General features: G+C 38.3%; 1 protein-coding gene across 2 annotated transcripts; it reads left to right on the top strand.

Moving 5' to 3' along the window:
* The first annotated feature begins 8 nt into the window (after positions 1 to 8).
* On the top strand, positions 9 to 11,934 carry LOC113680264 (vacuolar protein sorting-associated protein 51 homolog). 2 transcript variants are annotated; one of them, XM_027197284.2, is made up of 24 exons: positions 9 to 95; positions 339 to 551; positions 884 to 969; positions 1,506 to 1,661; positions 2,043 to 2,116; positions 2,235 to 2,367; positions 2,688 to 2,776; positions 3,153 to 3,241; positions 3,653 to 3,702; positions 4,211 to 4,314; positions 4,935 to 5,049; positions 5,598 to 5,698; positions 5,900 to 5,979; positions 6,355 to 6,488; positions 7,181 to 7,303; positions 7,780 to 7,872; positions 8,119 to 8,223; positions 8,719 to 8,766; positions 9,416 to 9,572; positions 9,790 to 9,856; positions 10,056 to 10,182; positions 10,429 to 10,541; positions 11,009 to 11,087; positions 11,380 to 11,934. In XM_027197284.2, the coding sequence occupies exons 1-24, from the start codon at positions 59 to 61 to the stop codon at positions 11,407 to 11,409; spliced, it is 2,403 nt and encodes an 800-aa protein (XP_027053085.2). In that variant the 5' UTR covers positions 9 to 58; the 3' UTR covers positions 11,410 to 11,934. The 2 variants fall into 2 exon arrangements, with proteins under 2 accessions (XP_027053085.2, XP_089053317.1); XM_089197191.1 differs by having other exon boundaries at positions 12 to 95; positions 3,647 to 3,702.
* Positions 11,935 to 12,566: the final 632 nt, after the last annotated feature.

Genomic DNA, 12,566 nt, shown 5'->3' with positions numbered 1-12,566 from the left:
TCCTTGCTCTTTCGAAGACAAAGAGGTCATTGCACTTTTTCATTGCACTGGGTCTCACATGACAAATATAATCAAGATGGAGGAGAAAGCGCCAGGTATGTGAGAGTGTCCACAAATTAAAATCATTTATTAGTCTCTGACGCTTTAATCACTTTTATTCCCCCTGTAGTTGTAGATAAAGGATGTATGTTTACTTACTGTGGCTGGGTTTTCAGGCTTTCATTTGAATGCCTTGTAAATGTTCAGAAAAAGAATGCGGATATATTCCGTCCGTGTTATTGCTTCTTTTAACAACCATAACTTGAACATATGTGCCCTCTGATTTTATTCTGATAAAGACGAAGAAGGAGACATGGCCCGTGTGAGGCATCGCCAGCGGCGTGGGATGCTGAAGATGTATTACGGGGTTGGCGAAGAGTCTGGAAAGTCAACAGAAATTGATTACAGTGACATCAATGGTGCACATTTCAAACCTGAAGTGTATTTGGAAAAACTTTTCAAAGAGAAGTCCTTGAACGACTTGATGGAAAAAGAAGTAGATGTATCGAAACGTAAGAAACATTTGATACACAGAGATAGTACAACGAGAGGGTAATCGTGTAGTGTAATCGCTTCAATGTCAGTATCTGAGCAACTGAGCACTTACCCATCTCCTCACCCAACTTTCACCTTAAATTGTTATCAGTCGACTTTTGTTGGGCCAGGGGAGGGGTAGGTGTGCAGTTGCTCAGATACTTCACCCATGTAATCTTCTTCTTATTGGCACTGCCCACTAATATTGTGTTTGAAATAGTTACTGACTTACAAGAACTATTTTATTTTAAATTCTTATCCAAATTTGCCCTTTGTTTGTCTTATTTTTATATTTATATTTGACTTACAGAAATCAGATCATTGGACAGTGAAATGCAGACCCTGGTGTATGAAAACTACAACAAGTTTATTAGTGCAACTGACACAATACGAAAGGTACTTAAAATCAAGTATACTAGACCTCTAGGTCTTAACAGTTTAGCAGGTTGCAAAATATTTGATGGATAATAAACACAATTAATGGCCTCAATTTTGTGCAAAAGCATTCTTGTATATTTGTCCTTGGACAGAATCTGTTCCTCGAAGCTCAAAGGTTTCCTCAAGCTTCGCTCTCGCAAGACTGCTTTATCTTGAAACAGATAATGTCTGCAAACAAACATCCATGCACATCTTTGCACCAAATTGAGGCTATTGTTCATATGTACCAAATCTTAAATAACTGTTTTGTCTCATGTTTCCTTTTTGAACTGTTAGGAAAAGTCCAGATTATCCCTGAGCTCTTAAGTTGATTTGTTGCCAAAGATTGAGATTTTTGACCGCTTAGTGGTAGACACAATCTCCCTTCATAAAGACTGCGACTCTTCATGCACCATATAAAGATTTTTTTTAGATTTTTCCTTCATGTTGATTTTTTTGACATAACCAGTGTGGAAAAAAGTTGCTGTATTTAGTTTGCTTTATTTTATTTACAGATGAAGCATGATTTCAAGAAAATGGAAGAAGAGATGGATAAGCTAAAGAAGAACATGTCAACAATCACAGATTTCAGTGAAAAAATAACAGGTACACTTCAAGGGAAGAGGCAACAGATCACAAAGTTATCAGGTGTTCATGCACTTCTGAAAAAGGTATAGATTTTTTTATTGTATATGATAATTAATTGATATGAAAAGTTAAGTGAGTTTCTATTTGAAGTACTGATCAATTTTAAGACTACATCTGCTTCTAAATAACTGGGAAAAAGAGGATTTGACTGTTTAAAACTGATGGGGGCTTAATGAGTTTCTTAATTTCCCCCCCCTCCCCCCCCCTGCAAGTTAAGTGTCCTGCCAAGACACAGCACAGTGACCTGGCCAGGTTGCAAACTTGGATCTCTTTACCTTGAATCCAGCAGGCTAACTGTTTGGTGTCACTGTGTCTTCCATTGGCATAAGGCAGGTGCTTATTTTATTTGTCTATGGTTCAGTAATGTTTCCCACAATACTCGTGGCAATTGTTTTACCTTACAGCTTCAGTTTTTGTTTGAGTTGCCATCAAGACTAAACAAGTGTGTTGAAATGAAACAATATGGACTTGCTGTCAGGTATTATGAGTTCTGCATTGCAATTCAAGCAACTGTATTTTCTGATAAAAGTGTGGTAGATGTGCATATCAATTTTCTGATATTTTGCTCTCATTTTCTCTCTTTTTTTATATCACAGATATTACACAAAAGCTAGAGATGTCTTGTACCATTACAGTCACATGCCATCCTTCCATGGCATTCACCAAGACTGCGATGAAATAGTAAAACAGCTAATAATTCAGCTGAGAGAACAACTCAGAAATCCAAAGGTTATGACAATTTTAAGTCTTGTACACGTTTTCTGACTCAGTAGAATGGAACTCTTGCTTAATGCTTTTCTTTTCTTCCACCTTTGTGGGTGTCAGTTTTGATGGAAACAAGAAACATAAAGGAAATTTCAAGGATATACTCAGAGTCTGTTAGTTATGTGTCCACAACTATTACATTGCTCAAATCTGAATCCAAACAATGTTGAATTTTAATCGATTTGCCTTTAGTGAGAAAAAAACTGTAGTGTGTAACTTAATTCTTTATATTAAGTAGTTAAAAAACCCAAAGGTGACATCAAACTCTTTTTGCCTGTCTACAGTCAACACCCAAACAGCTGGCAGAATGTGTGGATCTTCTCCTACAACTGAGGGAACCTGCAGATGAACTGTGTGATGAATTCTTAGCACAGTAAGAATTGTAGACTAAACAAATTCAAGTTCTGAAAATCTCACCACTGAATCTGAGCAAGGAACATATTGAAGACATACAAAGCCCTGTGCAATTTGGCCAAAGACATTCAGAAACACAATTCAACCAGAATAACATTCAGCTAAAAAATTGCAATTTTTCTCAATCTTATTTGTTGATGACTGAGAAATTTTCTTATTTCATTTTGTGTAGGGTTCTTTTCTTGGTTACCATTTTAGTAAAATACCAATGAAATGAATATAATTTTAAAGTAATCATTTTATCCCAAGCATTGTACCATGTGTAGGTATCAATTGTTCTGCTTGGAATGAAATAGTGAATAAACAAACGTTGACTAACTGATTGATTTTAATAGTGCACAAGAGAGACTGGATGAAAGTCTTAAAATGCTTAAGGTGCAAGTGGAATTAAAGTTGTCAGGAGATATACCAGTGGCCACCAAAGGTGGGTCTCTATGTTGTTTGCACTTCATTTCAGAACTTTTCTGGTAACAAACTCTCAATGTTGAAGTCTGAGGGTAAACAAGGCAGACTCTCAAAGACTCTATATTTGTTACCTTGAGAAGGTGGTGAGGAATTTTTTATCTAAGAACCATGGCTGGCCTGCATAATGCGATTGACAAAAACTTCAGTCACTTACTGATCTTTTCTGGATATTGATCACATTTAGTGATTGTCATTCCCATGGGCATCAGTTGATGAAGTACACTAAATACAGCTGTACATTTTAATTAATCCAAGGCCATGTGGTAGTCAATTAGCTAATAAATTAATTAATTTAGCACTAAAAACTGCAGAAGTATATCTTCAATGACTTTATCCATGTTTTAAAAATTGGAAAAAAAAAAAGAAACAGAGGGAGAAGAAAAAGATCAAGAACAAAAAGGAAAACCAGTGAGACCCATGGTGAGTTGTGACTTGTGTTATGCTATTTCTTCCTATCAATGTAAGCTGTGAATCAAAGAAGGTTTTGTAAAACTTAAAATGATAAAAAAAATTAAACTATGAAAATAATGTTATGGCAACAGTGTATTACCAAGAAATATACATGTCAAACAATAAACAATTAGTAGTGAAATTACCTTACCAAATAAAATTCATGCAGGTACTTTTAGAACATGCTCTCTGTCCATGGCTAAATTTGAGGCTAGCAATGAATTAATAGATTGTAATTTTTCAGAGAACCAAATAAGAGGAAGTCTTACCTTAAAAATCTTAACACTTTAAACAGAGCCCATTGGGTGATGATAAGGGAGGGAGGGTTTGATAAATGAAAAAAATAGAAATTAATAAAACAGAATCAGGGGTTGCCTGAAGAGAATGGCAGGTTTAACTTATAAAATCAACATCAGTTGGTGGAGCCATAAACTTTTTGGGTTAGTTGGTCAGCAGTCTGACAAATTTTTCTCCATAGGACTTATTGGAGTTCATTGACTGTGGCTGTAATGGCTTCCTGAGTTCAATCTGTTTGGTGATTGCATCCTACAAGGAACAATTTATTCAAAGGCAGATGACAGAGTAAGAAGAAAAATTAATTTTGAACATGTCATTTCATTCTTTAGTTACATGCAATTTTGTCAAAGAACAAAAGCTAAAATTGAATCCCAGTTTCTTATGAACCAAGACCTCAATAAACTGGGCTCAAGAAGTTCTCTCACTCTCCCAGATGGGGTTTGAGTCCTTGACCAGCAGTTTACCAGCATTTGGTTGTAATCCTGTTGCATACCAGATTGTTTTATTTTTACTAATTAAAGGAATATCAGTTTTCTTGAAAAAGAGGAGGCAAAGGGGTGAAATGCATCCAGGAAGCCCCTCTCCTCCCCAGCTATGCCTTTGACCAGATTATTTTTCCTAAGATGATTAGAGAACTTTATGGGTTGCTTGGAAAAAAAAACCCAGGGTAACATCTGGTATATTGCTACATTCTCCTTCCCAATTTTTCAGTATTCCAGTGTGAAACACAGAGAGAATTTTATGTTGCATCAAATAACACTTTACAGGCTTTATTTTGTCCTTCCAATAAACTTCTATGAGAGAAGGCCTAAAGGTTTGAGGAAATTTTAGTGATGCTAGTAATGCTATGTATCTTAGTATCTTAACACACAGAAGAACATGAATTACCTTTATGTCTCTTCTAGGCATGGCCAAGATCAGCAAGATTTGGCAAAGATAGTTACTGAGAAACTATCTAATTTCATTCTATCATTGATGAGTGAGTACTTCAAACTTACAGAAGCCAGGATTGAACTGGAGGTGATTTGTTGATCTTATTTCTGTTAACCCTTTGACTCCTAAGAGTGACTAGCATCTAATTTTTGCTTACAGTATCACCCCTGAATCACACCTGAAGGTCACAAGAATAAAAGAAATGATCACCAACTGAAGAAGCTCTTGATTGTAAACCAAATTCTCCTTTTCAACACCTTGGGAAATGTATAGAGAACAGTATGGAGAATATGCATACTGATGTTAGGTTGTAAAGGGTTAAGCTATAGACGTGAGACCCATCTCAAAAATTATTGGTAAGAGCACCATAGATTGATGTAGGAACAGGCACTCTAGGTCCTTTGGTTCTATAGTGTAAAAAAAACGAATTCTGTAAAATCAATTTTCCATTAGTTAGAATTCGTTCATGAACCAAAAACAAAGGAAGATCTTGTTAATGACAGGTGAGTAGATTTGCACTTGAAAGCCACTTCGTTTCAACAAACAGTTGAAAGAACCTTGATTTTAAGACATGATATGAGAGAATGTGCAAGCCTTGTGCATACATCTAGTAGTAACACGTTTGTTTCTTTCAGTCGGATACTGGTGACAATGTACTGTTAGTGCGAGCACTAGATCGCTTTCACCGAAGACTTCAAGCAGTTCAGCAGCTCCTTCCCGAGATTGGCGTTGGACGGTAAGTTCCTGTAAAATAATTGCACTTTCTTATGAAATTTCTTCTGAGGATCAAGTACTCTTGTTGGACTCTTCCAAACTCGAGTAAATTTTCCAATCTCGACGATAAACTTCTCCTTTTAAATTACCTTTGTCTTTGGTCAAGACCCTACCCACTCAAATATACAATATTTGGGTTATTGACTTTGTCCATTGTTCTTAGTTCGGGAGCAAATATAGTGGCCCGGTCTGCTCACAATAGAGTGAAAGACTACTCGAAAAGCCTTCGACAGCACTTTGCCGGTAAGTACTCAGTACAGAAGTCTTTCCTTTGATCATAGATCAAGTCGAGTACTGAGTTAGCTGTGCATTTAAGGCTAACTTTTCCTTACACTCTTATGTAAACAGTAGTTGACAGACGCTTATTTTCCTCTTACACACGGCTGTTTGAAGTGCAAGTTATTGTGATGTTGTCAAGAGTTTGTTCTGCAAACGGTCTGCTACTCTTAATCAGTGCCAGATACTCAATTTTTCTTGCGGGTGAAGAACACTCGTTGCGTAACGCTAATTATGTGGGCTTGTTAAGCGAAAGTTAAAGAGGAGATTTGATTGATATGCTCATCAGTGCTAGACATCAGCTTCCACGAATGCCGTCTGACTAGTTTTTATTGTGTTCAGTTTGTTTAACAGATACCAGACAAACCCTTGCAACTCCGTCAGGAAGCGACAAACCACCTTCCCTGTCGGATTTGTTGTCAACCATGACTAACTCTCTCACCAACCAGGTGAAGCTGATCCTTTGCAGCTTAAAGGTTTGTACACCCAATCAGTCAGTCACTCACCAACCCACCCAAACAATTAATAAACTCGGTCAAGTAGTCAGTCAGTCAGTCAGTCAGTCGGTCGGTCAGTCAGTCAGTCAGTCAGTCAGTCAGTCAGTCAGTCAGTCAGTCGCTCGATCACCCAATGAATCAATCAGTCAGTCAGTAAATCAATCAATCGGTTGATCCGTCACTGATTCAATTGGTTAGTCAATTAGTCAGACAGTCAGTTTATCATTTATTCGGTTGGTCAGTTCATCAGTCAGTCTGCTAATGACGTTTATTTCAAATGAAGCCATGAACATCTCAAAGTCCAGTCTCGCAGGCTCACAACAGCCTCTGAGGAAGAAAAACACTACCATTTCTGACATCATATCGGCAACAAACGCAAAATGTCAACAAATGGTCATTGGACAGTGGATGTCTGGTCATCAATCAGTTGCCATGCACCAGTTATACCGTTAGTTTTACAAAAAGCGTCATTTTAAGAAAACGATGTCATCATTTCATCAACAAGTTTGTTGGACTGATGTCACTCCTCATGGGAAGTCATGTCAGTGACTCGACTTCAGGCTCACAGTAAAAAGCAAAAGTGCTTAGGTTCACATCGAAAAAAAAACTATCTTTCCCTCAGATAAAATTCCAAAAAATACACTGGATATGTAATTCATTACCTTTTTCAGACCTTCATTGGATCAGACATTACATTTGCCGTGAAACCATACTTCCGAGGACCTTTCTGTTCAGATGATGTCCGAGAGGGCCTGGTGGTAGAGTTTATACGTCACGTGCTGCGATCGGCTAAGGTCAGTGACGAATGAACGATAACGAGGCTGCCGTGACTCAATGTTTATATGGCAGATAACAGAGCACTGTGCAATTGAGTGTCGTAAAACCAAAACCAAAGCAATCGCAACAGCCAATCGTAGGAAGGAGAAACCAATGAGAACTCGAAGTAAGCTAACCTCCGGAAGCGCGGGAAAACACAAGTGACCATGACACGATTGGTTTCAGTTTTTAATCTGATTGGTTGAGATGGTGGAACAATTACCGTGGAGACGAAATAAAGCAAAAAAAGATAAAATCCCGGATTACTTTCGGTACTCAATTGAAAATTGCTCTACGACACACGATATGTGGTTTATTACAAATAGTATTTCCTCTGTCTCCATATAAGCCCGCGAAATAATAGATATTACAATATGCAGATAGATAAGTGTGTTCATTAACTCCCACTTTGGAGAGCCATTAAAATCTTTCTTGCTGTTGTTTTCTTCTTCAGGATTTTTGTGACATTGGAACAGCTCCTCCAGCTCTTATTCTTTTGTTATCGAGATTATGTCTTGATTTTCAAGAATCAACCATCTCTTATATGGTATGTTATGATCATTGTTCTTACAATGCTCGGAGATTGTAGATAATGATAACGCGAGGTAATGATAATGTTTTTTGAGTAAATTTTTAGGTACGTTTTTTGGGTTGTTAAAGTTCTTTTCTTAAGGTATAAGCACTGTTAAAACCGCTCGATTCTTGTGGAAAATGCAAACCACTGAATTAGAGTAGTTAACTCGAATAAAGGAAGCCCCGCTCGTGGTTGATAAATTTCGTATCTTTTACTTAGCTGAGTCTCACTGACGAGCAATTTCCAGTAGACGAGGAGTTGGGACGAGGAAGCCTGACAACTTCCGTGTCAGATCTCGCCACAGAAGCTCGGCATATTGCACAGGTCTGTAACAGTATTTACCGCGATGGACAGTGATCGATCTTGAGTACTGGTGCTTAAAATACAAATATATTGTTTAAGTCCCGTTGTAAGCCTGTTTTACCGGCTCCAAGGGCTTAAAGAAGTCAAATCATGCTATTTTGTGCCTGAATTATTTTTTTCAATCTGAAGAAAGCAAAATGTCGGCTCGATGAGATAGAAAAGCTTTAAAGCAGGAAGTTAGACATTGGAGAGCAACAACGAAGGCTGAAAACGGACGAGACCAAAACAGATCACATGAAATAAAGAATTAAGATTTGATTGGTCAAGATCCACAAACAGTGACTTGGCTTTTCCAGATGACCGGTTTTGCATGGCTCTGAAACAGTCTTTTTCGTGATAAATAAACAAAGATTAGGATTTCCTTCTTTAGTTTTAACATGCGGTAGTTTTGTCAGATTGTTGCCCCTCAGTCGTGTTTATGTTATCCATGGTTTGCTACTGTTTTTTCTCCAACAGAGCCTTTTGAATCATTATGTGAGAATGCAAGGGCTAACAATCTCCCAGGTACGTACTGAACTGGTTGGCTTTAAGTTAATGGAGTTCAAAGTCTTACGATGAACGTTTGTTATAAATAATTTCATATAAGCTGAATACAACACCCATTTTGATTGATTGTTCCTCATGATCTATTGGAGGACAGACAGTATGGAATATAGATATTGAGCAGATGACGTGTCGTTAGTCAATTGCTGAGAACTGTAAGTTACTAAAAGGACTAGGTCAAAACATTTCGTTTTTTTTTCCATTTGCACAAAATATTGTTTAAAAAAGTCCTTAAATCGAAGCAAGCCACAAAATTAAGAAATACTAAAGCGAAGGTGATAAACATAGAAGAAACCAGAGTTTAAGAAGAAGGGGGACACGCTTTGCAAATGGCCAACTTAAAAATTTAGATAAACATTTCCTAAAATCCTCAATTTAAATACTGTAAGAAATTGTCATAATTTACTATCAAACATGTCTTGGGTTGAAAGGGTAGAGGGAGGGCGGCAGGGTGAAACCACATATTGCCAACCTTGCTATCCCCTTAAAATTATACCTTAACTGAATCAACGATCGACATCATCTCCCCCCCCCCCTCCCTTGTTGCCTCCCCGTCCCCTAGATTATGGCCTGTACGGTTTTCCGCAACTTGTCTGTTCCCTCAATGCAGATGATTCGTAAGAGTGTGGAAACACGGGACTGGCTAAACACGATTGAACCTCGGAATGTTCGTGCCGTTATGAAGCGAATCGTGGAGGACGTGACAGCTATTGATACACAAGTTGGACAGTTGTACGAGGAGGGTGTGCACAAAGCCCACAGTTCAGGTTTGTGGTTAAGAAAGAGTTCATCTCTTTCCATTAGTGAGGCGTATATAGTTAAAGACCTCGCTGGTGTCTCAGTAAGTCTTCATAAAGCACTCCTTGATTTTCCGATTCCAGCTGCAGATGCCAGGGGTTCGAAATTGTCCTAATAGCAGAGTCTCGAAGTTGTATTTACATCTCATGAGACACTGTCTCAAGTGTTTTTAAATTTTTGTTTCAGACTCCAGTAAGTTTACCTATACATATCCAACCAAACCAAGCCGTAGTCAGTGGAGTTACACAGCCAGGTAACGCACGATTTAAGACAAATCTTTGCTTTTCAAAGAGAGCCTGTAGTTCTCGACTTCTGAACATCTTGACTTCTAAATTGATTCTGATGTTATTTAATGCCTAAATCTTTTTTTCCAGTCTTCTTTAAATCCTCTTGGACGCTTGGAAAAATGAACATAATCACTGTTTGATCTCTTGTTCTTTGTTTCTTATCAGCACCGCATTCGATTCTAGCCTTCTCAGTAACATTCAGAAGCTGTTCTCAGAGAGAATCGAGATCTTTAGTTCGGTGGAATTCTCCAAGGTCTCTGTATTAACGGGAATTGTTAAGATAGGATTAAAGGTAAGACTGACAGTCGGTGTTTCCAGCAGTATTTTAACGACATGCTTTCCTTTACGCAAACCGTTTTTACTTACTGGTGGACTTTAAGTGTTGTTTGATTTTTAAGACTCTTCTAGAGTGTGTGCGACTTCGGACGTTTGGAAAATATGGTTTACAACAGATCCAAGTTGACACGCACTACCTTGCTTTCTATTTTACAAACCGTTTTTGCTTACTGATGGACTTTAAGTGTTGTTTTATTTTAAGACTGTTCTGGAGTGTGTACGACTTCGGACGTTTGGAAAATATGGTTTACAGCAGATCCAAGTTGACACGCACTACCTGCAGATGTACTTATGGAGATTTGTATCCGATGAGAAGTAAGGGCAATTTGTATATATATGCCTGTCTCGTTTGAATTTAGAAACTGCCCAGAATATCGAAGCGTGAAATTCATTGGTTTGATACGCATTCCTCGTGGGAGACTTAAGAATTTTTCTCTGTCCTCAGCTCGTGACAATGGGCAAATTACGAATCACAATTTCCTTTAACCATTCATTCAGCTGGCATCTGTTTTTTTTCCCAGTCCGGTGGATTTAGCCTTGTTATCGAGCGACCCTACGATTTTCGCCAGCTGCCCTCACAATAATCTTTTTTATTTGTCATTTGAGCAAATGGAATTGCGCTTTTCTTAAATCTTAAGTTATCATCTCCCTTTAATAAAATATTAAGGAGCCTAATTATGAAACAACAGCTGACTACCTTAATGACTCTAAGAAGTGTCGGCGTTCGTGAGTGAAGAATTTCTAGATAACTTATTAGTTTGTTTTGTTTTTTTAAATACAAGTTTGGTTCACTTCATGTTGGAAGAAGTGGTCAACAGTACCGTCAATAGATGTCTGTCACCAGAACTAATGGAACCCAGTGTGAGTATAAAATCGTCTTCCTCTGTTTCTTCAATGTCGTTGCGTCACATCGCAGTAAATTGCTGTAATTTTATTTGTGCCGCTGTGAAATTTTCCTCACCCCCCTTAAACTCTATGGTATTCTTGTGATCCCCCCCCCCCACTGGTAGTAAATTTTCTATAGTATATAGGAGGGGGACGACTTATCCCCCTCCGGTCCCACTGAAAAGCATGTGATCCTCCCAAATCTTCCGACCACCCCAAGGTGATATATCACGACTAATCCCTAAGCTCTCTGGATTGTAACCCACAGGTGATTGAAGTTATCTGCGAAAGAGGGTGAGATGAGACGGAATGAAAGAATAAACTCAGTGCCTTACACCTTGTTGGAGAATTTGCAAATGCAGGACACTATTAGTCTGAAGATTGAAAGTCCGTTACTACACCATCAAATTCTTACTTCCTTCAATCGAATTCTCACCTGGCCCCGGTTGTTCGAAGGTTGGATAGCACTATCCATTGGATAAAACTCTATCCCATGGATAACGCTATACATTTTGCTGTCACTTATCCGCTGGATAGCAATTTATCCGTTGGATAGCGTTATCCGCCCTTTATACAACTGGGCCCTGGAGGACTCCACATTGATTGGATAGAGAGAGCAAATCTAGCTACAGTCCTACGTATCATATGGACAAGAGTAACAAACGAGTCGAACATTTCCAGAGTTAGACCAAAATGACATTTTAATTGCTATAAAGTTTTCAAGATTTCATCTTTTGTCCAAGACAAAGAGCTCAGGATGACTGAAGTCGTATCATAAATATTGTTGACAAAAATTGAGCAAACAAAAGTGTTCTGAATAAGACTTCCAAGGTACACAATTGAAAAGTCAAATAATAGTAAAATATCTGTTGTCAAGAATTTTGCAAAATGACTTCTACTTTCCATAATGAGCTGGCATGGCCAACAGTCTTTGTTGCACAGTACTTTTCCTTTGACCTAAATCCTAGATAACTTGAATCTTGAACATGAGGTTGACACCAACAGCAAGGGGGAGACATTGTAGTGTAGGGGGTGGGGGGAGGGGGGGAGGAGGTTATTTAAGGTAATATGGTATTTGATAATCAACTACCAGCTACTAGTGGTTTGGCTTCTTGAACATACCAGAGTAAAATTACCCTGTGAAAGTGCAGTGTCTTGCACAGGGGCACACACAGTAACCTGGTGAGAGTCCCAATCCAGTTTCCAGCTTACTAGTAGCCAGCAGAACAGGTGTCATTTTTGAGTGTGTGCTCTGTATTTCCTTGGTCAAAATTGTGGCTGCCATCCTTGATTTTTATGAAGGGGTTGAATGGCTGCCATCTTTGATTTTCAGCAAGAGGTTGAATGATGGACACAATAAAGCAGTAGGGAGAGGGTGGAGCAATAGAAACTACATTTCTTTCTGCCTTTCCATAAAAATGCATAAAAGATGGCCAGTAAAAAATGATCATGCAC

The sequence above is a fragment of the Pocillopora damicornis genome, chromosome 2 (assembly GCF_964200805.1).
Source record: "Pocillopora damicornis chromosome 2, jaPocDami1.2, whole genome shotgun sequence".
Taxonomy (NCBI): Eukaryota; Metazoa; Cnidaria; class Anthozoa; order Scleractinia; family Pocilloporidae; genus Pocillopora; species Pocillopora damicornis.
Note: the sequence above shows the minus strand (reverse complement) of the source record. Positions and strands in the feature narration are given on the sequence as shown.